We start from the raw sequence: 26,538 nt of genomic DNA, 5'->3' as shown, positions 1-26,538 counted from the left end.
ACCACCTCACTCCAGAGGGCGTGGCAAGAGCCAGGGCCATCTTCACCAGTCACTCCCGGAGACCCCGACCTACCAAGAAGGCCATCTGGCCACCTACTTAATGTGCGTGATGTCCGCACACAGTGGAGGGTCCCTAAGGAAAACCAGGGCTCTTGTCAGGTGTCCCTTCTGTTCATTCCTGCATGGCCCAAGGACACACCAGTCACAGAACCCAGCAAGCCACTCCCTCCAGGTGTCGACAGCACGTGAAAGTAAAATAATTCTTAAATTATTTTAAAACATCCCAAAGGCTGAGCCACTAAAATATCACCAGGCACCATATGACCCAGAGACTCCGCTGCGGGGTGTGCGCCCAGGAGGACTGAGCGCGGGCACTCGAGCAAGTCTGTGCACCGGGCTCATGCGGCGTGGCTCATACTCACCTAAAGGAGAACCAAGCCGGGTGAGCGGAGACGCAAATTGTGGTCCATCCACACAGTAAACTATTTATTCAGCCTCTAAAGGAAGGAAATGCTGACACAGGCTCCTGCACGGACAAACCTGGGTGGCACCGTGCTGAGTGAGGGAAGCCAGTCCCGAAGCAGCAAATATCGTGATTCCACTTTTATGAGATACGCAGATGAGTCAAATTTGTAGAGACAGAAGGTAGATCAGCGGTTACCAGGGACTGGGGGGTGGGGGTGGGGAGTTAGCGCTTCACGGGGACAGTGTCAGTTTGGGAAGATGAAAAAGTTCCGGAGACGGACGGAGGTGATGGTACACAACAGCGTGAATGTAACTACTGCCACTGAACTGTAGGCTTAAAAGTGGTAAAGCTGGTAAATTTCGTGTTGTGTCTATTTTACTACAATTTTTTAAAAACGTTAACGTCAAGCCAACTTCTGTCCCAGCTAATGGAGTCAAGAAATGCCGCTGCTCAAGGGTCTGGAGGAGGGGGCCTGCGGGAGGGGGTCTTTGACAAATGGGGATAGCTCCACAACATCTAGGGGTCAGAGCGGGCAGGCGGCAGGCAGTCTGCTGGCCGTGGGAGGAGACGAGACTAGAGCAGAAGCCAGAGGCCGTGTGGCTGCGAGGGTGGCGTCTCAGGAAACTCAGACTGGTGCGCGCAGTGACCACAAGCAGCTGGGCCCGGGCCGCTGGGCTTCTGCAGACTGCCGTCAAGTCTCATGGCCGCCGCCAGCGTGCCTTCAGCGATGCTTCCCGTGTCTCCCCGATGCCACCCGCACAGTCACAATCAAGGGTGTGCCAGGAATGCAGAGCCTGGGCCTGGCACCCAGGGCACAGCATGCCGTAGGTGCAGGTTTCTAAGATCCAGAGTCCAGACCTGGCGCCTGGACGTCTCAGGAGAAGGGGCTGTGAGCCGGTCAAGGAGCTGGTCGGTGATGGAAGGGCCAGAATGCAGCACTCACCACCAGTGGAAAACCAAAGATCACACGGAGCAGCGCACAGGCTGCAGGCAAGGCTGTCTCCAGCAGCCCCAGTGGAGGCTATTGGGGGCCAGACTCACATCCCAGAGCCCGACACCTCTGAGCTCTCAGCCACAGCCACTCTCCCTGCGGCGTTTCCGCCATAACGGATACACGGACCCCAGAACGGCTCCTCCTGTGCTAACTCAGCGAGATGGCACAGCAACGCTCTGGAGGGCTGATCACTTGCCATCCTTTGAGGCGTTGCCGTGGCAACCACAGCGCAGGCTCCTCACAGATGGGGGGGAGGGGAAGGGGAGGCCGGGAAGGAGGCGTCGCTCGGAAACAGGGTCCACGGGAAAGCGGCGAGGCCGAGAGCCCCCGGCACTGCACTCCTGCCGCTGCCACCACTCTCATCCCCTCCCACCGCACCTGCCCACCTGCCCCCCATCCAGGTCCACCTGAAGATCTGGGTCAGGAGGTTCCTGGGGGGCTCCTCCCCCAGTAACTGGAGAAACGCAGGCATGTGCCCGGGCTTGGGATGCTTCATCCCCTGAGGCTGGCCCGGGCCTTCCTCCCTCCCCAGGTAACCGCTCAGCTGGCCCTTCTGCAGGAGCAAGAGGCTGGGCGTAGGCACCTCACCCCGGGTGGGGCCAGAAAAGGGTCCCTGGGCCCCACAGCTGGGGAACAGCCCCACCCCACCCGTGCCCTGCCTCATAGCAAGTGTCCTGACTCGGACCCTGATGGGTGTCCTGATGGGCCTAGGCTAAGGGAGGGTGGCCAGGCCCACCCACCCGAACATGGACAGCAGGCACCACAGGGGCCCAGGGTGAGCTCCAGTGGCGTCTCCAGCCCAGCTCTTGTGCCAGCGAGGAGAAAGGAAGAAAGAGTGCTGCGGGGCAGGGGGCACGCCGGGCGTGGGGTGGAGCAGTCCCGGCTGGCGAGGGCAGAAACCCACCCAGCGGTTAAGACAGGCCAGGGGCCAGAGGGCTGGGGTGCAGGACGGGCCTGGATCCTGCCTGCTGTGCAGAGCACCGCATCCAGGTCCCGGGCCTCTGGGACTCCACCCCGCCCCCAGAGACACACCTTTCCTGCTGCAGGGCTGTGGCCGGCACGTATCTCGACCTTGCCTCCCGATGCTCCCCTGGTCCGGCTGGCTGCCCACTGTGAGGGGCTCTCTAGACCCCAGGTCAAGAGTGGAGACCTAGCCTCCGCCCCACAGCAGGCGTCACAGGAGCCCGTTACCCTCAGCTCGGGGCACGCTGAACCCCAGACAGCTCTGGTGAACCCCAGAGTGGGTGCTGCACAGGCTGACAGAGCCAGGCCCCAGCCTCGGCTGCCTGCACCTGCTTCAGCCCTGCCCTAGGCCCAGGCCGGCTATGTGAGCCGCAGCACGGTGCCTGCAGTGGAGGGGAGTGCGGTGGGCGGGGTGGGGGCAGAAGCCACCAAAGTCCAATAAACTGGGGAAAAAGTCGGAAAATAAAATCTCCTATTCACAGTTACAAAACAAGATAATACACAACAGCGTCACATAAAACAAACACAAGAACAATACGTAATAAACACGACAGAACGTGAACGCTCCTGGGTGGTAAGATACCAACTTCCCCCCCTTTCATCTTAAAATGTAATTCCTACCCAAATTTCAATGAGTTTCTTTTTGATCTTGACAAAATTTATTTGAAAGTTCAACTAGAGGAAAAAATTACGTGGGAGCAGCTGGTGCTTTGGAAGAGCAAAGCCGGGCGGCTGAGAAGGCCCGCGGGTCAGAGCGAAACAGAGTCCCTGAGACAGACGGCGGACGGACAGCCAAGCTTGCCCAACGAAAAATGTCAAATTCCAGACGGAGTGAAGTTTCTTCCCCAAAACAGAATCTTCTCTTTGTTCTGGTGTAAAAGTAGTGACACTCCCTGTAAACGAGTCCCAGGTGGACACTGACAGACGTGGGGCCTCCAGGGAGCTCAGGCAGGGCGCTCGGGGCCCGGGGACCAGAGGCCGAGCGAGGCCAGGCTGGCCGGAAACAGGGGTGGGCAGTGCTGGGGCACGGGCTGCACCGGAGCAGCTCCTGCGGGTTCTGCCTGACTTCGGCCCGCCCACCACCAGGTGGGGGTGGGGGAAGGAGCCGCAGAAGCTCTGACGGTGAAAACACGCCTTCCCCTGCCCCAGGAAACCAGAGCCCTGGAGAGAAGCCCACTCCTAGGAGGAGGGGTGCGGCCAGAAAGGGGTCAAGGGACACCACCCACCTGCACAGCCAACCAGGGCCCCGCCCCCGGTGTCACTGGGGCCCAGGAAGGTGCCACGGGCGCCCCTCAACTGGGCCTGCCTCGGAGAGGCCCTGGGAGCTGAGACCCCACACGGGGCCCAGACACCACTGATCCACAGGGCTGGGGGCTCCGAGCAAATGCCCGTCTACAGCGCCTGCTATGATCCTGCAGTATGTGCAGCCTGGAGCTGGAATTCAGCTTCCTGGACGCAAAACAGCCTGGTTGGCGGCTGGGGGGAGGCCCGCTGCACAGACACACCCAGCCTGGGTGCGGGCGGGCATCTGAGGGCTGCACCCTCCTCACTGCCCACGGGAAACAGACTGGCTTTCTCCAAATCCTGATTATTCCACCTAAACGACCTGCCTCGGAGTAAACTGTGGCCATATCGTCCAGCGAGACACAACTGGGGAGACCCAAGCTGGGGGCAGGGGGAGCTCACGCCTGCCACACCTGAAAAGCACCCCGATTCCCAGGAGCCCCTGAGTACCGGCCCCGTGCTGGGCGGCTGGAGCCCGGACGCAGCCTGAAGGGCCAGCCAGGCCCTTCCAGGTCCCTCCGCCAGCCCCAGGCAAGGGGGTAGGGCCTGGCCCAGAAGGCCTGGGTGTCAGGGGCTCGTGGCCATGCACGTGGACGGCCTGGAGGGCGGTTGGGTGCCCAGGAGGGGGACACATACCCCAGGGTGGCCCCAAGTAAGGGCCAAAGCAAGGTGGGCACAGCTCACACGTTGGGCCCCAGAGCGGGTGGCGAGGCCAGGAGCTGGATGAGTCAAAGGAGGGGGCAAGGTGGCCCTGTCCTCCTCCCAGGGCAGAAGGAGCCACTGTGGGGCCAGCATTCCCTGCCCACGGCCCCCATGTGGCCCCGGGGGTCAGCACAGACACCCAGTGTGGCCAGTGCCCGGTGTCCCGGAAAACCTGAGGTCTCCCCTCCAGCCCTGCCGGGACCACTGAGTTCTCTGAGAGCTGCGTCCACTCCAGCTCCGGGCTCAGGGCCGGGGGGCGGGGGGCTTAGAGCCAAGGACTGAAAGGCAGCAGGGGCCGTGGACGGGTGGGGTAGGGTGCCAACCCCAGGGGACCCCGGCTGGAAGGAGGGAGGAGGGGCGACTTGGAAGAAACTCCAAGGCGGCCTTTGTGGATGCAACAATGCAGGGCGGCACCCTGAGAGCAGGGTCCTTTCAAGGAAGTTTCTGCCTCTGGGGGCACAGGACGCTCACGGGGGGGCCCCTCATCCCTCACTCATGGGACCCTGCAGTCCCGTGGCTGGAACTGCCCTGGTGCTCATGAACCAAGCAGGGACTGAACCACCTACAGTTACAGAGGAACAGGCCTCTGGGAGCTTGGTTTTTAATGAGCCCAACCTGAACCTGGGGCAGAGGTGGGCAGGGCTCCACCCCAGCCCCGGTGGGTGTGGGGTGGGCAGGCTGTGTGCTGGAGCTGGCAGGGGGTGGTATGGGGCCTGCAACCTAGTCCACAAGGCTGGTGTCCCCAGTACGGACCCAGGGGCTGGTCTGAGGTTCCCCAGGGCAGCTTCAGGCCTGGCGCAGGGGGAGAGCTCCAGGCTTTCTGGGAAGCAGGCCAGGCCAGGCTGGGAGGCAGAGGAGGGGGAGGAGGGAGGAGGGGGAGCCGGGGAGGGAGGTGGGGGAGGAGAGGTAGGGCCAGGGGCCTCCACGCAGGCCAGCCCTGCTGACATCTCTGCTGGTTTCTTGCCAGGTGGCGATCACCTGCAGATGAAAAACCCATGTGCTCATAGGTTTCCATTCTCAGTAACCACTTCTTCACAATGGTGGTTTTCCAAAGCCCTGTTCGAGGCGGCAGCTAGCTAAGGTCAGCCATGCTCAGACCAGCTGTGCAGGGGCCCCAAAGGCAGAGGTCTGAGCCCAGCGCCCCCTCACCAGGGCCCTACCGCACGCACCCCCGCAAAAGAACGCTGCCTTCGAACCCCCTCCAGCTGCCGCCTCTGCTGGGAAAGACGCAGCTGCTCCAGCGACGCTCGGGGCAGGCAGGGACCATGGGGGCTGCCCCGCACACGGGGACCAGCGCCGCGCCCCAGGGCCCCTGCCCGCCTTCTGCTGTGACAGGTCACTGCCAACCACTGCAGCCCCATTTACGGTGACTGGGGCAGGGCAGGAGCCAACCGGAGGGCTGCCCTGAGCCATCTCAGCCCAGGGCAGGAGGACCTGTCTCCCTGGCCAGGGAGGTCGGGGTCATCCGGAGCTGAGCTGGGAGAGAGGGCCCAGTGGGCAGAGACCACCAGTGCTGGCACGACACCAGCCCAGCTCAGCCACCCTGGGGACCAGCCACACTGCCCTTTCCCACCCTGGTGACATTAGCTCGTATCTGTCACCTCTTCCCAGCTCTCTTGAATTAACCGTCTGTCATTTGCAATCTGAGATTCCAGGACATACAACCCCTGGCGGAGGGCTGCCACACAGCACCACGGAGGCCCACAGTCCAACTACACCTGTGGGGCTCACTGACCTCCCCTGCATGGAGGCCCACAGCCAGGGGCTCACATCCGCACAGGCACGGCCGTGGGAAGCCTCCCAGCTCCCAGTGCTGCGTGGACACAGGCAGGGGGTGGGCGGGAACTGTCCCCCCAGCTTCACGGCCACCTGGTTTCTCTGCCCTGAGGACTGGTCCCAGCCTCCTCCTGTGGTCAGGAGGCCATGACGTTCCCGAATGCCCAGGAACAAAGCCCAGTCCACACCCTATGCCAGTGGGGTCTGCACTCTCACTATCACGGGGGGTGGGCTGGACCTCCGCCACCAGCCCCCCTCTGCTGAAAAGGTCTGGAGATGACGCTGGTGACGGCTCCACGACACTGTGAACAAACTCAGTGCCACGGAGCCACGAGCCTAAAATGGTTAAGATGTTGACTTCGAAGTTATGTGTAATTCACCACCATAAAAAACTGGTTAAAAAATAAAACCTAAAACAAAACACTATCCAGTTTTGTACCCAAGGCCCAGACACAGCAAGTCTGCACAGTCCATTTCCAGGAGCAGCTGGGGACAGACCAGTCAAGTCAGACACACTGACTCCTGCGCCTCTGTCCACGGCGGGGGTGGGGGGCTGCCGAATGCTCACACCCGCTCGGCCCAGAGGAGTTTCACAGCAGTTCACAAAGCCAGCCTTCACCAGTGCCCCCGGCACGGCTGCGCCCGCGCACACCCTCTCAAGTGAGGCCACGTGCAAACAGCCGCCCACGCTGGGGCCGGCTCCAAACCCCCAGTCCCTCTCCTCGTGGGGTCAGTGCCCCAGCCCCCGGGAGCGGCTGGAAGGACACGGGCCTGGCCTGTGGCAGGGCTGCAGTCCTGCCCACATTCCAGACACACAGCGGGCAACCGTGGCCCAGAGACCCCTGGAGGCCTAATTAGGCGGCCTAATTAGGGAGCAGGAAGTAGCCCTCCAATTACACCACAACTTGCATCTTAAGACACAACCCTGGCAGGACGCCATGCCTCCTCCTGTCACCACTCTGCAGAGCCCCACTTCTGGGACCCTGCGGCCGGCTGGCTGTTGAAAACCAAGGGCTGGTCAGAGAAGCCAGAGTCCTGGGGCTGTGCAGACACCGTGGGGGAGGGGGGACCACCTGGCTGTGCAGAGGGGGCATGAGGGCTGTCCCCAGGAAGGGTGCGCGAGGCCCAGCCTGGGGGGCGGGGGGTGGGGACAGGGAACGGCCTCACGGCCCCATGCCCACCAGCCTCCTCCGCCCGACGGTCTTTGCCCCGAGGGTCCCCAAGCTCCCTCCTCCTCCTGTTTTCAGCTATCTGGAGGACCCTGTGTCTCCCTGTACAAGCCATCCTCCCAAACCTGGTCTGGGCTGGTGTCTTCCACTGGGGGAGGAGGGGGCAGGTCCCCCTAAGCTCCACCTGCCCACCTCTCTCACCTCCCCACACCCTGGGGCTCGCCTGGGAGAAGCCAGGCGGCAGAGGCCATCCCAGCCCGCCTTCCGTGTCTGACGAACTTGCCAGCTAAGGACCTCGGCTTCTGGATCAACCACCTTTGCACAGCCGACAAAAGGCCCGGGCCCACTGGGTAGCTCCTGACTCAGAGGGATGTTAAAAACACTCTCTTCCTCATGCATAAGGCATTCCGATGGATGTGAGAAAAGGGGCTTATAATTACCCCAGGCTTGGTAACCTAAGGCAGCCGGCACTGAGATACAACGAACTGGAGGTGATTAATAGCATTCAGACTCCCGCGGAGCCTGCCCTGGCGGCGCAGCGATCCCTTTAAAAGGCTTACAGAGCTTAACAGTCACGGCGTCCAGCCGGCTGTGTGGGGCTGGGGAGGGTGCAAAGGCCTCACTCATCCGCCAAGGCCTCTGAGCTGAACAGACACTGTCCATTCAGGGCGACCCATTTACACCAGGCCCGTGCGGCAGGGTCCCGAGAGCTGATCTGACCCCTTGCAGAGCTCCCTAAGTCTCTGGGTTGTAATTGCCCCCCGTCTCTAGGCAGGACAAGGGGGCGATCAGCAAGTGGGATCCGGCCGAGAGAAACCAAAGCGAAGGCACAGTGCGCTCCGGGAAGGCCTGTTTGGAGGCCAAGGGTAGCATGGCCACCCCCTCCCTCCACCCTGCTCCCACATGGCCTGGAGGGACGGGTGCAGGTGAAGCCTGGCCTCTGGGCTTTAGCTGCAACTGTGGCATCCGAGTGTCCCTGTGGCTCCGGACACAGGGTGTCAGCCACACCACGGAGCGGCTTCTAAGACGCTCCACTTTCAGGTCTCGAGTTGGCTCCCGTCTCTAAGGAAAGAGACAGGGAAACGCTGCAAAAGGGCCTTCTGTATGGAGAGTGAGTGGGTGTCAGGGTCTCAGCCCCTGTAGAGCCCAGAGGCCGTGCCATCTGCACCCTCAGCTGAGCTCCGAGACCCCCAAGGCCCTGGACTGAGCCCCTGGCGGTGGTGAGCTCAGCTGACACCCGCCCTGATGCCCCCAGTAACCCCAGCCTGCTCAGCGGGAAGGACACCCACATCCTCCACCAACAGACCCGAGGTGGGGGGCGGGCTTTCCCTCACCTTGGTCCGGCTGGTCTGGTCCTGCCGGGGGCCTTACCTTGCCGAAGCTGCCCTTCCCAATGGCACGCAGGATCTGGAAGTGGTCCAAGTTCACTGCAGAGAAAACAGAGGGATGCCAGGTGAGGTGGTAGAAAGGCCCTGTGCCTGCCACAGCCCCCTGGCTGGAGCAGCCCCCAAGCGCCCCCACACTGCAGGGGCCCCCCACGCTGCAGGGCCCCCCACTGCTGCAGGGAGCCCCCCACGCTGCAGGGCCCCCCACTGCTGCAGGGAGCTCCCACGCTGCAGGGAGCCTCCAATGCTATAAGGAGCCCCCCAACACTATGCAGAGCCCCCAGTGCTGCAGCCCTCTGCAGCCCACCTCACCCCGGAGGAGGGCCGGCCGTGGTGCTGCTGCAGGCTGAGCTCCAGCCCGGGTACCAGAAGGGCCTGAGCCAAGGCAGAGGTGGGCCCCGCGCTCACGGCGGGGTGAGGCCAGGCCGCACAGCCCACAGGCGGGACGATGGAAGCAGAAGGGACCGGAGCAGCTCAGCTCAGCCCCAGACACCCAGCAGCCCTCAGTGAAAGTAGCCAGAACCCAGGAAGACCCGCAGATCAGCAGCCCAGAGCCTCCGAAGCAGCCACCCGTCCTGCACAGTCTGGGGACTGTGCCTGGGGGAGTCTCTGGACCGACTTGAGGGGAGCCTGCAACGGCCCAGGACTAATAATGGGGGAGGTCCGCAGCCCGTGGGAGCCCTCGAGGCCTTGTTTCTATCAACTTTCTCCACAGAATCAGACAGTGAGCGCCCCCCACGCTCCCTGCGAGGAAAGAGACGCTGAAGATGGCAGCTTTTCTAATCGCTAACCCCTGACAGCCCGGCAGCAGGAGCCCCTGCGGAGCGCAGAGCGGTGTGGACGGCTTTCCAGGGCTCCGCCTACTCTCAAACCAACGCTTTCTCCTTACGCGAGACGGGGTTCACTGCGTCCACATAGGCTTCTCCCCCACACACAGCTCAGCACCCCAGGTGGGGAGCCCGTTTCTGCCCAGGGCCCAGGCCAGTCTGGCCGAAGCCCCCCAGGTCTATGTGCCTCCAGGTCTGTGCCTCCCAAGTTTATGTGCCCCCCAGGTTCATGTGCCCCCCAAGTCTCTACTCCCAGGTCTGTACCCCCAGGTCTGTGTGCCCCCAAGTCTGTGTCCCCCAGGTCTATGTGCCCCCCAGGTCTATGCGCCCCAAGTCTATGCACGTCCCAGGTCTATGCGCCCCCCGGGTCTATGCGCCCCAGGTCTATGCCCCCCAGGTCTATGCGCCCCGGGTCTATGTGCCCCCCAGGTCTATGCGCCCCCCAGGTCTATGTGCCCCAGGTCTATGTGCCCCCCCGGGTCTATGTGCCCCAGGTCTATGCGCCCCAGGTCTATGCCCCCCAGGTCTATGCGCCCCGGGTCTATGTGCCCCCCAGGTCTATGCGCCCCCCAGGTCTATGTGCCCCAGGTCTATGTGCCCCCCCGGGTCTATGTGCCCCAGGTCTATGTGCCCTACAGGTCTATGCCCCCAGGTCTGTACCCCAGGTCTACGCGCACCCAGGTCTATGCCCCCCAGGTCTATGCCCCCTAGGTCTATGCCCCCAGGTCTCTACCCCCAGGTCTTGTGCCCCATAGGTTTATGTGCCCCCAGGTCTATGCGCCCCCCAGGTCTGTGTGCCCCCCAGGTCTATGCGCCCCCCAGGTGTATGTCCCCAAGGTCTATGTGCCCCTCAGGTCTATGCGCCCCAGGTCTATGTGCCCCAGGTCTATGCGCCCCAGGTCTATGTGCCCCCCAGGTCTATGTGACCCAGGTCTATGCGCCCCAGGTCTATGTGCCCCCCAGGTCTATGTGACCCCAGGTCTATGCGCCCCAGGTCTATGTGCCCCCCAGGTCTATGTGACCCCAGGTCTATGTGCCCCAGGTCTATGCGCCCCAGGTCTATGTGCCCCCCAGGTCTATGCGCCCCCCAGGTCTGTGTGCCCCCCAGGTCTATGCGCCCCCCAGGTGTATGTCCCCAAGGTCTATGTGCCCCTCAGGTCTATGCGCCCCAGGTCTATGCGCCCCAGGTCTATGTGCCCCAGGTCTATGCGCCCCCCAGGTCTATGTGACCCCCAGGTCTATGTGACCCCCAGGTCTATGCGCCCCAGGTCTATGTGCCCCCCAGGTCTATGCGACCCCCGGGTCTATGCGCCCCAGGTCTATGTGCCCCCCAGGTCTATGTGACCCCCAGGTCTATGTGACCCCCAGTTCTATGCGCCCCAGGTCTATGTGCCCCCCAGGTCTATGTGACCCCCAGGTCTATGCGACCCCCGGGTCTATGCGCCCCAGGTCTATGTGCCCCCCAGGTCTATGTGACCCCCAGGTCTATGCGCCCCAGGTCTATGTGCCCCCCAGGTCTATGCGCCCCCCAGGTCTATGTGACCCCCAGGTCTATGTGCCCCAGGTCTATGTGCCCCCCAGGTCTATGTGACCCCCAGGTCTATGCGCCCCAGGTCTATGCGCCCCAGGTCTATGTGCCCCCCGGGTCTATGTGCCCCAGGTCTATGTGCCCTAGAGGTCTGTGCCCCCCAGGTCTGTACCCCCAGGTCTATGCGCACCCAGGTCTATGCCCCCCAGGTCTCTACCCCCAGGTTTTGTGCCCCATAGGTTTATGTGCCTCCAGGTCTATGCGCCCCTTAGGTCTGTGCCCCCCAGGTCTATGTGCCCCCCAAGTCTATGCGCCCCCCAGGTGTATGTCCCCAAGGTCTATGTGCCCCTCAGGTCTATGCCCCCCAGGTCTGTACCCCCAGGTCTATGTGCCCCCAGGTCTGTACCCCCAGGTCTATGTGCCCCCAAGGTCTATGCAACACCCAGGTCTATGTGCCCTACAGGTCTATGCCCCCCAGGTCTGTACCCCCAGGTCTGTGTGCCTCCAGGCCTGTGACCCTATCTCAGGGATGGAGCATGAGACACCCAGAGGTGACAAAGGTGCCCAGATTGGCATGGCAGGAAGACACTGCCCGGTGTGGGCGGAGGATGGGCCGTGTGCTGGCGACTCTGCGGGGTCCTTCTAAACCAGGTACTTTTCTACCTGCGCTAGTAGAGGTGGGCTGACCAGGTAACCAAGCACAAACTTTCACAACCAGAAAGGTGGATGGTGGCCCCAGTCCTTCTAGGGACAGTGTCCCTGGGAGCAGGCCAGCTTGGGGCAGGCCTCCTTCACAGGCACTGGTGTGACTTTGGGGTCAGAGGAGGCCCTTGGTGGCGGCGGGGAAAGGTGAGGCATCGGGGACACAGGGCTGGGGCTGCAGTGTGGCCTGGAGAGACAGGCTCTGCTGGGCGGCTCAGGGCCTGGGGACACCTGCCCATCTGCTCAGTCTCCTCCTGGGTCTGGCCTGTTGCTGCCTGGAGGCCCAGGGCTCCTTCCTCACTCGGGTTCAGCGCAGCCCCGGCCACTCCCACACGTTGCCAAGGACGAGGGCTGAGCTCGCCCCACCTCAAGAGTGGCCCCTATGGGCCTGCAGAGGGCGTCCTGCTGTGCGTGGCCGGCTCAGTGCCTCGCTGCCAAACGCCCAGTCCAGTGGGCCCAGCGGGAGAAGTTAGCGCCTCCTGTCCCAGAGACAGCTTGCTGTGTTGCCCCTGCCCCACGGCTCCAGCGGCCAGCAGAATGTGGAGCCCCGAGCATCGGCACCGAGGCCATGAGTTAGCAAGACATTTAGCAAGAAAATCACCATGTTTTAGAGAAAAGCACAAATTTCAGACTTCAGTCTTTCCGGGAGAGGAAAGATGGCAATGACACTGCATTAAGTAAGAGGTCAGAAACACAAGGCGCCCACGTCCCTCCCCATGGAGGGAGCTTCTCACGGAGCGCTGACTGGATGGGGCCAAGGGAGCGACGCTGCAGGCCTGCAGGTTCCAGCAAGGGCAGCAGGTGAAGGGAGCCATGTGGAGAGCCCGGGCCTGGCCGCCCTTGTGGGCTCCCTGGCCTGCGGTCCACGCTGGGCAGCTCACAGAGCCGGGCCTGTGGTTTTGAGCACAACCCTCCCCACTTCCTGAGACACCAGCAGGGGCGGCTGCAAGATGGGACCCCAGACAGCAGATGGCGCACCGGGCAGTCAGGGACACCGCTTGGCGTAGACGCAGAGGGCATGGGGACCCCAGGTGTGGCTGCAGCATCTCGAGAGCAGTGGGGTGAGCCGCCAGGCCAGGGCTGGGCAGGTGGACATGGCTCCAGACCTGGGAAGCCACCACGGGCGAGAACCACCCCTGAGGGCAGTGGCCCCAGCCACGTGCCCCTGCTCAGAGTCCTGGCCAGCCCCAACCCCCTGGAGAGCCTCAAGTCCACCCAGCTAATTCTGCCCTCCGGCGACTGGGGGCTCCTCGAGGGACCCAGGACCACTGCCCAACCCGGACACCCAGGCCCAGTCTACCCCGCCCACCCGCTGGGGCTGGAAGCACATGGCTGTGCCAGAGACCCGCATACACCTTCCCCTGCATTCTGTGCCCCCAGGATTACAAAGCGCGTAGAAGGAGCAGATCAATCAGCCCGAGCAGTCCCGAGCTTCACGGCTCTGCCAGGAGCCTAAGTCCTGCACGAAGGAAACATGTCTGCACCGGGCCCTCGCCGCACAGCCACACAGGCACGGCCACAGACTCCTCCTGGTGGGTGTGGATAAATATTTTTTAAAAAGGGCTTTAAGACTATGCTTCCTGAATGCCTTTATTTTGCAGAGCTGACCATCAGAAGCTAGACCAGGTCATCTTAATTCCACCGCCGGACCATGACGGGAGGAAGGCTTAATTCTATTCCCCAAGGGTTGTGGCGCCAGTACCAACCCCCTGCACTACCCACGGCCTCAGGGGAGCCCGCCCAGGTCCCCTCTGCAGACGTGGGCTCGGCTCAGGGTCAGTGGCCTGAGCCCGGTGGTCACGGGCCAGTTTCCTTGACCATCTCAGCACTAAGCCCAAAGCCCAGGCGAAGCTCTGCTCCCCTCCAAGGAGGCTGCAGCCATGACCCCAGAGGGTTTCTCACCCAAACTCAGGGCTTCCCCTAAGCCGACCACCCAGGGAAAAGGCCAGGGGCACAGGCAGCACTCTGACGGCCTTGTTTCCAGGGGAACTAACAAATGGTCCCTGGCGTCCCGGTCCCTGTCTCTGTGCCGCCCGGACACAGGGGCCCCGGCACCAGCACACCCGGCCTGCACGGGTGGCTGCACAAGATGGGACGGGCCACAGGCTCACGGGGAAAGGGGGTGGAGGAGAAAGGGGCCGGTGTTCCCCACACATCCGGGCGAAGGCAGGAGAGAAACCAAACGCTGGCTCTTGTGCCATGACCCCAAGATCCCAAGCAAAGAGGCTGGGTAACATTTGAACGCTCTTCCCCCAAAATAAAACGACAGTCTGCCCTTCGCATGCCTGCCCAGCCTCCTTTCCGAGGCGAGGACCGGGACACCCCCCACCCCGACCGTCGCCAGAGTCCAGCACTGGGGCAGCGCCCCGCGGGAGGAGGGCCCGACCCAGCAAGCTCCCGGGAAAGCGCTGCTGGGATCTCAGGGCAGAAGGCGGTCCTCTCATCGGCCAGGGCTTCTCTCAAAACGGACAAAAATCTGCTCCGACGAGAAAAGCAAGCGAGAAGATGGGCCCTGGGGAGTAAAAATAGACGGTCTGCAGTCATGAGTCACCGGTCTCATGACCCATGAGGCGCGGGCGCCACAGGCCTGGAGGGGCAGCTGGGCTCCTGACGTCTCGGGGTCGGCGGGCAGAGAAGCCGCGTGGCCAGAGAGCAAGCCCTGGGCCAGGCTGGACCCAGAGCCCAGGCCGGGCCTGCCTCGGCCAGCATCCCCATTTCGGGAGAGCCCCGTTCCCAAAGCTGTTGTGATTAACAAACGTCGCAAGTTGTGGAAATTCACTCAGAAGGTGCTTAAATTTCCTCATACATCCTATGACCCAGAAAACTCTCCAGGAAAATCGTTCAGTCTGACCAAGGCCCCCCAGAGCAGGGCGGCCCCAGAGCAGCTCCCATGCGCCCCGCAGGCCAGCACAGGACCGGCCTGTGGACACGGACACCTGCACGCGGGGAGCGGCCAGCAGACAGTCACCTCAGACGCGGCGGGGCCCTGACCGGGTGCCCCTGCTCGTCTGCAGGACCGAGACCCCACAGGCCAAGGGCCCCGCAGTCGTTATCGCCTTTAGTTCTCAGAACAGCTGGGTGATGAGGGCAGGTGTTCTGTCCGCAGGCGGGAAACAGCTGGGGAGGGGGTTCTGGGCACCCCCTCCCTCAAAGGGGCCTGCCCTTCCCTCCACCTGAGACACTCCCGCACCCACTCCCGCACTCACTCCCGCCTGGCCACCTGCACACCTTCGTGTCCTTCTCTGGGAAGCCTTCACAGGCCCCTCTGAGAGCTCACCACCCACCAGGGCCCCCCAGCCCGTCCGTGGGGCGCCCAGAGCAGCCCTGTGCCTCCCACCACTGCAGCCCTTCCCAGCTGTCCTTTCTGAGAAACAGACACTGCCAGGATGTGGCAGCAGCCAAGAGACAGAGCTGAAGCCTCTGGGGTCCCTGAGTTTGGAGCGATCTGGCCCCTGGTGCCTAGAGTACACCCGGAGCCCTGGCTGCGACCAGAGACCAGAAGCCAGCAGGTGCCGCGCTGGCCCACCCAGGCTGGACTCGGGGTGGGGCTGGGGGGCTCCGGGAGACCTCCCCACAGCCACGTCCAGAAAAAGCTTCCGCCCATAACTCACCCTCGGTGCTAGCACTGTTTATCCTGGCCCCTCTCCGGTCTAAAATAGTCTGGAATCGTGTTCCAGTGCTTCATATCCACATCCCCAGACGGCACCGGAACTTTCATAAATTAGTGATTAAGGCAACAGCCAGATCAGTAAAGCATCTCTGGCCGGCTGGGCCCAGCTCCTCCAGGCCTGCAGGGAGGTTGCCAGGACGGAACAGGGAGCAGGGCGTTGCTCCGAGGCAGCGGCCCCTGCCACCTGCCAGGGTTGGGGCAGGGGCGCCTCCCCCGGGGCCACCCAGAGGGTCCTGCTGCCCAAGGCCCACGGCTGGCTGCCTCCCACCACCGGGGTGCTCAGCCCTGCCAGTACCACCAGCAGGACAGACCCCCATGCCATCTATGCCACAGCACATGTCAAAATTGAGTCCCTTCTCAAGGATGAACAATATTCCACGGTGCAGACAGACCACAGGTCGCGCATCCGTCCATCCACGGCTGACACTGCACTGTGTTCATGTCTCAGCTGCTGTGAGCACAGTGTGCCCATATTTTCTCAGGACCCTGCTTTCAGCTCCTTTGGATAAACACCCAGAAGCGGGTCTGTGGGATCAAATGACAGTTCAGTTTCTGAGGAACCGTCACACCGCTCCTCCGCGCCCTCACCAGCACATGTGGTTTTCTGGGTTTATCTGAGGCCGGCTCTGGGGGACCTGGGTGTCAGCAGGACCCGGGTGGCAGGGTGGGGGGCCACACACAGCCTGACTGGAAGGGGTGTGTGTGCACATTTGTGTGTGCGCACCTGTGTGTTTGCACGTTGACACACACACGCATGCACGGGCGTGTGCGGAAACAGACCGCTGGCCCAGGCCTGGCGGCCCCTCACCCACCTGAGGTCCAGGCTCCCAGAGACCCCCACACCCTGAGAGCCCAGAGAAGCCAGCAGTGGGGCCTGGGGCTGGGCCGCCTGCAGCTCTGCTTGGACCAGATGCCACTTTTACCCCCTTTTCCCCAAGCAGGGCCCAGACCACGGGCTGGGAGACCATCCTTACCCCATGTGGGCACCTCCTCTGCAGCCTCCCCAGACGCCCCGGCCAGGCGGGAGCACGACCCCTATGCGTCCTGTCCTCTGCCGGGGGGGGGGGGGATGTGACTGACCATGGGGGCACGCACACAGGACGGCAGGGCTCCCCCTGCAGTTTGCCCGCAGAACGCCCACTGCAGACCTCCGGGACGGGGCTGCGGAGCAGGTGGCGTCAGTGGGGGAGGGAGATCCCCCTGGCCTTATGGGATCCATCAGCCTTCACACAGCGACTGGTTAACTATTAACCCCGCCCCACCGCAGTCTTGGCCGTTGCCATGGTTTCCTGTTTCTGGACAAGGGTAGAGCCCAGGTCACCGAGGCCCAGAGCCACACACGTCACATCACAAATGGCATTAAGTTTAATTTAATAGAGAAAAAGTACAGGCAGAGATCGGCTCTCAGGAAAGAGAAGGTCACAAGGCTGGGGCTCCTGCGTCAGAGCTGCCCCCAGAGGGGTCTCCACAGAGGGCAGGTCCCCATGCTCCGCATCACTGATCCGGCCCCCAGCAGCTGACGGGACCTGGCCTGCTGAGCCGGACAGAGACACAGCAAAGGCCCACTGGAAAGGCCGGCCGGGGTCGGGGTGACAGCAGCTTCCGAACAGGCAGCCGGCTCAGTAGACAGATGTGTGTCAGCGAGATGGACCCCCTCTCTGCTCACGGCCCAGCCAGGGCCCCTCAGCCCGGCCCACTCCCATGCACCGCAGAACCAAGCCCCAGCCCCGCAGCACACGCACAGGCTCCCACACCACGACCCACGGGGGCCGAGCCTTCCCAGAGCAAGAGGTCCCACTTGCTGTCTGTGAGCACAGGGCACAACATGAGGGCCAGCTCGGACCCCTCTCAGGAAGCTGGGCCCCCAGCTGGCTGGTGCTGCTCCCCAGTCCTCCCCTGAGGGACCGTATCACTCCAGGCCCAGGTCCACTGAGGCTCAGGCTGACAGGCGCCATCAGGAGGAAGCTCTGCTCCGCACGCGGGCACCCAGCTGGGCAGTCTGCACACAGCTCTCCTGGCCAGGGTGGCCACAGGGCACCATTCATCCAGGGCCATTTTAGTCCGAGGACAGGACATGCGGGATCTGTCAACACGTGGGGAAGGAGGGAAGGGGAATGGGAGGAACAAGGCCTGTCAAAGTGCTCTGCACGCCACGGCAGCCCTCGTGGGCCCCCTGCGTGGCCAAGACCCAGAACCAGGGTGCTTAGAGGACAGGCTGAGCCCCTTCCCCTTCCAGACCCCCAGCTGCAGGGCCTTCCCTCTGGACCCCACCAGAAGGCTCAGGCTGGGCCCCTGTGCCCTCTGCCTGTAGGGGTGGGGACAGCGGTCAGGCTGGCTTCCGCCCCTCAGGGGACTCGTGCCCATACCCTGAGCCACGGTCACTGCATCCCCTGGGAGGCCAGCAGCCAGCCCAGCATCCCCGCGTCACTCCGAAAGCCCCGATGTGCGGCTAGCTTGCCCTGGACAACCCCCGGGGAAGTAACCTGCCCCCTCTCTGCCCTCCGCAGCCCGCACTGGCCCCACATCCGAGGCTGGAGCCGGGCTGCACAAAGTGGTTGCTGGTATTTCCTGCAGGTCCAGGCTTCGTCAAAAGGAAGTAGAAACAGGAGGGGCCCAGGGCTTCTGCAGGGGAATCGCACACAAGCTCCCTGCCTGGGTTCCCCAGCTGGTCCGATCCACACGGAGGTGCAGGCCGGTCCACACCACGCCTGCAGCACCCGGAGCCTCTGACATGGGAAAAAGGAAGCACGTACAGGGTCCCGGTGCCCAGTTCTGTTCCAGCAAATCAACCCCACGCAGGTGCAACCGACACCCCCACCCTGAGGCTGGAACACAGTGAGGCCCAGGAACACCCACCGTTCGGGCATGCATTTGTGGGAAAGGCTTTTAAAACTTAAGGGAATCGTGGCCCCCAGACCCGGCTGGTGGCTGCCTGGAGCAGAGCACAGCAGCGGGGTGGCTGGTCAAGTCCCAGCTCGGGCTGCACGAGTCCACGCCGAGATGAGACCGTTAACAGAGGGAGACATCACGGGCACACGGGGCCGAGGTGGTGCTGGACTCAGAGCCGGGTGTGGCTGCAGACGTGGGCGCGGGGGCCAGAGGAAGCAGGCGGGGTGAGGGAGGGAGGAGAGGGAGCAGGTACCCGGTTCGGGTAACTGGAAGTGCTCCTGTGACACTCGGACCCGAAGGGGTGACGTGAACTAGCCCGGAGGTGGAAAGGACTCCAGTGCCCATCAGCTCGGGATGGAGGCACGCGAGGTGGTCTGTCCACACCCGGGATATCACTCAGCCATCAAAGGGGTGCAGCGCCGACCCTCGTCGGGGGGCGGATGGACCTGGAGGGCGTCACACTGAGCGAGAGCGGCAGAACACCGACACCGCGGTGCTCAGGTCACGTGCTGGGCAGTCCAGCTCAGGAAGCAGAGACGGCGGCTGCCCGGGAGGGCGTGGCTGCTGCCCGTGTGGGATCCTCTGGGGCAGTGACAATGCCTTGGAACCAGACACCACACTGGAATGCACTTTAAAGTGGCGAATTTTACGTGAATCTCACCTCGATAAAAAAATTCATTTTATTTAACAAGTGACTCCCGAGCGAATCAGGTCTGTGCGGGACACACGCGGGTTTCCTACTCAAGGTGATCGCGCGGGGTGGAGGCGAGGGCAGGACAGTCATTAACCTTGTTCCTTCTGGATGGAAGAGGTAAGATTCACGTGTGCAGCCAAGGCAGCTTTGCTCTGACATTCACCGATGCTAAATTCACAAAAACCCAGCCTCATCCATCAAATCTCTATTTTATTTATATTCAGCCTAGTTTCAAAAAAGGACTGGAGGCAGCGACCCATTTCCTGGACCCATCTCTGCAGCAGAGCAGCGGGTTCTGTCTGGAAAGACGGGGGGTGTGTGGAGGGGGCCAACAGGACAGCCGACCTCCCCCCAGAAGGAGCCCGGCCCACGAAGCTGGCCCCCAGCCCTGCCTCCCACCGCGGCCCCAGGTCTCCGCGGCCCGCACACCCGGTCACGCCTTCCAGGCCCGTTTTGCTTCGTCAAGATGTAGAACATGTGCTCTCTAAAAGTCACTATTAAGGACGTGAAAAATAAACCTGGGTTGTGACCAGATTATGTAAGTAATAAAATGACAGAACACCCAGTTTAAAAACAGGCAGAGACATCGACAGACCGTTTACAGAGGAGGACGTACACCAAGGCCAAGGGGCACCGGAAACCACGCGCGACGTCCTCAGACACCAGGCGAGGCACCACGGCCCCCACCTGGTGGCCGGTGAGGGGCGGACAGCACTGTGCCCGCTGGACGGGGAACAGTCCACCCAACACGTGCTGGTGGGAACAGAACATGTCGCTTTGGAAAACTCCGTTGGCAGCCTCTTACAAAGCCACACACACCCCGACGGTGCCACCAGGCAGTCAGTCCCTACTCACCCCAGAGAAACCAGACGTCTACACAGGAATGTTCTTTGCAACCTTGTTCCTAATAGCCACATCCTGCAACCAACCCAAACGTCCATCTGCAGGAGAGTGGACGAAGAGGCTGAGCTGTGCCCGTACAGAACAGGGCTCGGCGATTTTCTTCTAAGAAAGAACAAACTACTGATACGTAACAAGACGGATGGGTCCCCGAAACACTGCACTGAAGCCAGACTGAAAGGCGCACATAGTGTGGCTCTGATTACGGACGCTCAGGGCAGGCACGACTACTCCCTAGTGACAGGAACAGCGTCAGGGCTCACCTCTGGGCGCGGGGAGGGGCCGCCTGGAACAGCGGGGGGCCTCCAGGCGGGTGGAGATGTTCCGTTTCTGGGCGGGGTCTTGGTTACATGGGTGGACACGTTTGTCAAAACTCATCAGCAATACGCACTTTAGCACAATTTTCGCTCAGTGAAAATACACAGAACACGTATTATGAGCATTTCGTGGAGGGGGACTTTGAGGCATCCAATCTGCTCTGTTGCAGGAGAGAGTTGTTCACCGCCTGAGAGCAGGAGTCTAAGGACCAGAGAGGTTCAGTGATCTGCCCTTGTCACAGGGCCAACAAGCGGGGCGTCCGGGTCAGAACCCAAGTCTCAGGGTGGGGGATGGTGCTGCAAAGGGGGGCGAGTTCACAGTGGGGCTGGGGAGCTGGCTAGAAGTGCTTCTGGGGGACAAGGGTGCCTGCAGTGGGCTCGGCTGACGGGAAGGGGCTCCAAGGAGCACAGGACATCGCCTGAGCTCACGGCACGTGAGCAGCCTGGGGGCCTGGGCTTCACGGGGAGAGAGGCTGTGGGCACAGGCCGGGGGCACCCGCTGTCTGCCAGGCACCAGTGAGCCCCGGGAGCGGGCGGCCGGGCGGGAGGCCCTATCCAGCCCCGCCACCGGGGAGCAGGCACAGCTGCCGTCCCGCCCTCACAGGAGCAGGCTGACTCTGAGACCGCTCGGCCAGCAGCATCCTGGGTGACCCCACGCAGCCCAGGGCTCAGCTCAGGACCAGCCTGGGCCCCGCGGGATCCCACAGGCTGTGCCCACCGAATGTCGCACACTTGGGGCTTCCCAGCCCAGCCCCAGGCCTCCCTGGTCCCCTTATCCCCAACGTGGCGTCTCTGGCCAGTGACTCACGTGCCCCGGGCTCAGTCTGGTCAGGGCAGACTAGGCGAACCAGGGGACCACGCCCCTCCAGAAGCGGAGCGCTCGGTGAGGGCGCTGGGCTCCTGTTGGGTCCCTTGTAACCTGGCCCAAATGGGAGGCGTTTGGCCAGGACAGAAGTCACTCTTCCTCTGGAGCTCAGTGACACACCTCAGACCACACCTGTGTGCGCGTGTGTCTGTGGTGTGCCTGCACAGCTGGGGGCACAGAGGTCCGGCACAAGGCCTCTTCGAGTGGCTGTGCTGAGCGCCAGCCCCAGGTCTGACAGACACATCCTGCCCGGAGCCTGCATGCTGCCCCGGGGTCCGGGCAACTTCCAGGCTGTGGGAAAAAGACGCAGCCGAGCCGCGTCCTCCCCTGGGGACCTCAGGCGTCCTCGGAGGCGCTGCGGGAGGGGCGGTGGTGCGGGGAAAAGCGTATTGAGGCGAGTATGGGGCCTGGAGGCCGTGTACCAGCCCCCTGCCCTGCCGGGAGCCGCCTCCTCCCGCGCCTCCTCCGGCCCCGGCTGCTGGGCCTCAGGCTGGCTGACGGGTGGGTTTACCCCCTAAGGTGCAAAGGCCACTGGCTGAGCTGACAAGAGCAGACAGTCTCACTCCTGCCTGTCCGCTCACAAAGCAGCGGGACCGCAGGCGGCCGCCGTGCCCCCAGCACCTGGGAGCGCCCTGGCCCCCCACGCAGAGCCCCGCACCTTTACCTAAGCCTCACCGAGTCAGTCAGGCCCTCTAACGGCTTTCGAGCAAACAGGTGGGATTTTCGAAGGAGCATCTATGTTGGCTAAATGGCCTCACCCTGAGGGTGGCCTCCAATCAAAAGAGGAAGCTCTTTGCCCCAAAAGGTGCTCTGAGTCCCTGGCAGATCCAGGTTGGGGTGACTGCGGTGCTGCCGGGGGACTCAGACAAGTACCCCTGCAGCACCAAGCCCAGTCCTCAGCACCTAACAGGGGCTTGTTGGAAGACTGAATGAGTGAGTAAGCGAATGAATGAACGAGCAAATGGCTGAGCGAACGAGTGACTGAGCGAAAGAAGAATCGCAGAGCCGCCCCCCCCGCACTGGCCTCGGCCCCCTCCCAGGGCCCCCTCCGAGGGCCCTCCTCCCAGGGCCCCCCTCCCAGGTCTCCCTCCAGGGCCCCCTCCCAGAGCCCCTCCCCTCCCAGGGCCCCCTCCGAGGGCTCCCCTCCCAGAGCCCCCTTCCCAGGGCCCCCTCCCAGAGCCCCTCCCCTCCCAGGGCCCCTCCCCTCCCAGGGCCCCCTCCGAGGGCTCCCCTCCCAGGGCCCCCCTCCCAGGGCCCTCCTCCCAGGGCCCCCTCCCAGGGCTCCCCTCCAGAGCCCCCTTCCCAGGGCCCCCTCCCAGAGCCCCTCCCCTCCCAGAGCCCCTCCCCTCCCAGGGCCCCCTCCGAGGGCTCCCCTCCCAGAGCCCCCCTCCCAGGTCTCCCCTCCAGGGCCCCCTCCCAGAGCCCCTCCCCTCCCAGGGCCCCCTCCGAGGGCTCCCCTCCCAGGGCCCCTCCTAGGGCCCTCCTCCCAGGGCCCCCTCCCAGGGCTCCCCTCCCAGAGCCCCCTTCCCAGGGCCCCCCTCCCAGAGCCCCTCCCCTCCCAGGGCCCCCTCCGAGGGCTCCCCTCCCAGAGCCCCCTTCCCAGGGCCCCCTCCCAGGGCTCCCCTCCCAGAGCCCCCTTCCCAGGGCCCCCCTCCCAGAGCCCCTCCCCTCCCAGGGCCCCCTCCGAGGGCTCCCCTCCCAGAGCCCCCTTCCCAGGGCCCCCCTCCCAGGGCCCCCCTCCCAGGGCCCCCTCCCAGGGCTCCTCTCCCAGGTGGCCGCTGCTGACCTGACAGTGTGCTTGGGCGACTTATTTTTTAAGATCCGTGGAATTTTGAAAATACGTAGGGAACCCAACCGTCTGCAAGATGAATGGAGTGTTCAGGCTGGAGTTGAGGAGAGAGTTGCCCTGGGTCGGCCACCCTGGGGGCCTCCGTACAGGACAGGACAGGACGGGATGGGGCAGGACCAGACCTCGCCAGGGCGGCCAGAGGAGGGCAAAAGCGGGAGGCAGGTTTCTGCCCGGTGAGCTAAGACCTCACAGTTCCAGTGCCGGCTTCCCTAGAACTGCCTGGCCGCCCCCGCGAGCTGCCCATCCCAGGTGTGGCCACCTGAGACCACGACGCCGACCAGGCTGGAGCTCAGCGGAGGGGACGCCTCCCCTGGTGCGAGGGGCCAGAGCAGAGGGACTGGCGCACGTGGTGGGGGCCCTCCCTGCCTGGGGAGCAGCTGACAGCCAGCCCCAGTGCAGTGTGCCCTCATGCAAGGGCAGCTGGCGTCTTAGTCCCACGCTGGTCCCACGCTGCGTTTGGATAAACAGAAGAAATGCAGGGATTGTTAAGGAAAAGTTGCTATTTTAAATTCCACCTCACAGTAAGTGCGTGGTTTTATTTCAGACCTTCTCTTTAAAAAGAAATTTGCATATGTTTTTGATGGAAAGTGGATATTTAAGTTTCAATAAACCACATGGTTGCTTGTCTTGCAGGAGAGGGGTGGTGACAAAGCCTTTTAGCAGCCTGCGGCGGCCACACCACCTAGAGGACGCTTACCCGAGGCTGCAGACTTCATGGAGCCTGGCCACTGCCCTGGTCCAGATGAGGCCACCCCAAGCCCACAGGCACTGGCCCGCCTGCAGGATGAACCTGGGCAAACACAGAGCAGAGCGTCACGGCCAGAGCAGGAGCACGCCGGTCAGCACATGCGTTCTCCCCACCTCTGTGCCGTCGCTGGCCAGGACCAGCTGCCCTCCCACTCCCCAGAGGACCTCCCAGCCAGCGGGGGGCAGCTGCACCTCAGAGGAGGGCCATTTGAGGTGACAGCCACGGCAGGGGCCCTAAGAAATCAGCCCTGGGCCCCCAATTCCCGAGGACCCACCTCCACACAACAGGGCCCGGCTGATGCACAAACCACGCCGGCTTCCTAGAGGCGCGAGGGGAGCCCAGGCGCCAAGGGCGCTGTCCCGGGTGCTGTCCCAGCGCTGCCCAGCCGCGCCACCCTCCAGGGCCCACGGGGAAGAGTGCGGGGAGCAACCGTAACGGTGCGGTGGGTGTGGCAGGCGCGAGGGGCCTGCGGTCCACCCTTCGGGAGAGCACGGCCTGGCCTGGCTTTGGAGAAGTGGTCAATTTATCGGCATCCGAGCACGGGGAGGGGGGCCGACAGTTTACTCCAAAAGCCCATCAGAGTCTCAGATCCATCTATTCCGCCTCATTTCCTCCAACGACGTGATCTCACAGTGCCGGCAAACCGCCGAGTGGCCAGCGTCCAACACGGCCCCGAGCTGCTCACCCACACCCGGGACTCCAAGTCGGACGGGCTTCCTGTGCCTCCTCTGGGCTCAGTCTCCCCAGGAGACCCTCAGAGACCCCCCCATAAGAGATGCATCAGGCTCCAACCAAAGTCCCCCCAGGCCCGTCCGTCCCTCCCTGCTCCTCCCTCCTGCTTCCCTGCGAGGAGGCAGAGGTGCCCCCACTTGGGTGGGGAGAGGGGAGGTTACGGGGACGTCTGTGTGGGAAACGCAGGCTCCCCGGCCCTCTCTGGGCTGTGGCGTCTCTGTGGGTGGGAAGGAGCTTGTGTGCAGCCGAGAACACCCAGAACACCCGCGTCTGCTGCCCCCGCGCCTCGTCCTGTCTCACACAGACCCGCACCCCAAGTCTGGACGCCATTTTCTGATGGCTAATTTTTCCAATCCCCAAAAATATCAGAAGGTGGATGTATAGCTAGAAAACAGTACAGAGACTGCTGGGAAAACAACGCGCAAGGAAAGATGCAAGAAGCTGATTTTTAAAGAGAGTCACGAAACGCCGAAAAGCTGAGGTGTCTGAGGCCAGCAGGTGGCGTCGCCCACGGCCCGCAGACGGAGCCCTGCCCCAGGCCTTGGCACAGGACAGGGGTCCGGGCCTCTACCCTGAGCTGGTTGCGAGGCATTTAAATGGGGTCCCGGGTGCCGGTTAGATGCAGTCGGAGCCTTCCCCACACACACGCACACGACGTCTCTGACCCGGGCACAGCTGCCCGAGTGACCAGGCTGGTCCACAGCCCGATGGCTCACAGCAGACACCCCCAGGGATCGAGGACACAGCCGGCTCCCCCCTCTCTAACCACCCTCTTCCGGATCAAGAGGCTGGATTACCATCCTGGCAAAGGGGTGTGTCTATTTCTGGCCAAACTTGAATAGAATTGAGCAAAGATATGATTTTCAGACAGAGCACGAGGCTTCTGTTCTCTTGGGGGCTTCCAAAAATAAAGAGTCGAAGAACCGAGCAGAGCCAGGAGTCTGCATCCTCGGGGACGTTCTAGTTTGTTGTTTCCAGGACAAAAACCCACATGGCGCGCAGAGCGGGTGGCCGGACTGCAAGACGGTCCCGGAGAGCTGCACGGAGAGGACCGGGCCCACCCTGCTTGCGCAGGCCTGGGCACAAAGCAGGCCGCAGCCCGCGCCCTTTCCCGCACAGGGAGGCGGCAGGCTGGGGCTCGCTAGGACCCAGACCCTCAGTAGTGTCGGCGTCCTGCCTCACCTGCGGCCCCAGCGGGCTTCTTCTCGTGAGGATACCCTGGGCCTGGAGAGCCGGCCCGACCCCCGCTGGCCTCCACTGGATGGAGGGCTGAGACCCTGAATCGCCTGCTGGCCCACATCCCCTCAGGACATCCCCCCAAACACACACAGTGAATTCATAGGAGCTCTAGGGACGAGTGAGCGAATGTATCTGTAATTCTGGAGCAAGAGGTGCCCTTCTAAGGAGGAAGCAAAGCCCAGAAGCACAAAGGGAGACTGCTTGTCAGATGGGTTGACCTTAATCCTATAAACATCAGAAGCTTCTGTGTAGAGAAAAAGTAGCCCAATTAAAAAAATCAGAACAGTGCAAACTGGGAGAAGGTATCTGCAATAAATACGACCAAACCAAGGGCAAATCTCCTTGAATCCCAGCAAACCCACACACAGCGAGGAAGCCAAGCCAACAGAAAAAGGCCGAGGCCCTGACGGGCCGGTCACTGTGACACTCGGGGGTCAGACCCAGGACGGTGTCCCCCTCACTCCACCAACGCAGCACGGAGACGCGCCCGGCCTCCGCCTGTGCTGGAGGCGGCGGGGAGGCTGGCTCACCCCAAGCCACTGCGGCGGCGAGCGGGGGCCCTGCCGAAGCGACAGCGACCAGCGTGGGGGCACTCGCTCTTTAAGGCCACAGTGCAGCTGCTGTGAATTCCATGTCAGTGACGCACGACGTTCATCGAGACCAACATGCAGTGACATTCACAACTTACACCTGCAGACCAGACAGCCCCAAGACAGCCCAGGGGCCCGTGACCGGGGTGGGAACACCCTCCAGTGAGCGGTAAACAGACTGCTGTGCAGACGCCACGTGGCGTGTTGTTCACTGTGTAGACTGCAGACAATGGGTGTTGTCAAGTGGAA

At 63.0% G+C, this 26,538-nt stretch overlaps 1 protein-coding gene and 1 long non-coding RNA gene across 8 annotated transcripts in view; both read right to left on the bottom strand.

Moving 5' to 3' along the window:
* Nucleotides 1-26,538, bottom strand: part of STK32C (serine/threonine kinase 32C) — a 76,395-nt gene that overhangs the window by 25,374 nt on the left and 24,483 nt on the right. For 3 of the 7 annotated variants that reach the window (XR_004323705.1, XM_032490617.1, XM_032490616.1), the window contains exons 2-3: nucleotides 23,678-23,770; nucleotides 8,726-8,781 (exon numbers count right to left, since the gene is read on the bottom strand). The exons of 1 other annotated variant lie outside the window; for it this stretch is intronic. Coding sequence is in view for 3 of the 6 variants with exons in the window: in XM_032490617.1 (XP_032346508.1) it covers nucleotides 8,726-8,781; nucleotides 23,678-23,770 (149 nt within the window). In the remaining 3 variants the exon portion in view is untranslated. 3 more of the 7 variants (XM_032490620.1, XM_032490618.1, XM_032490621.1) reach the window with 2 other exon arrangements.
* On the bottom strand, nucleotides 16,729-22,126 carry LOC116666899. Its single transcript, XR_004323706.1, has 3 exons — nucleotides 20,213-22,126; nucleotides 19,905-19,990; nucleotides 16,729-19,802 (listed from the first exon to the last, which is right to left on the bottom strand). It is a non-coding gene; the product is annotated as an uncharacterized LOC116666899 (long non-coding RNA).

The sequence above is a fragment of the Camelus ferus genome, chromosome 11 (assembly GCF_009834535.1).
Source record: "Camelus ferus isolate YT-003-E chromosome 11, BCGSAC_Cfer_1.0, whole genome shotgun sequence".
NCBI classification, from domain to species: Eukaryota; Metazoa; Chordata; class Mammalia; order Artiodactyla; family Camelidae; genus Camelus; species Camelus ferus.
The sequence above is the reverse complement of the archived record's forward strand: the minus strand, read 5'-3'. Positions and strand labels throughout refer to the sequence as shown.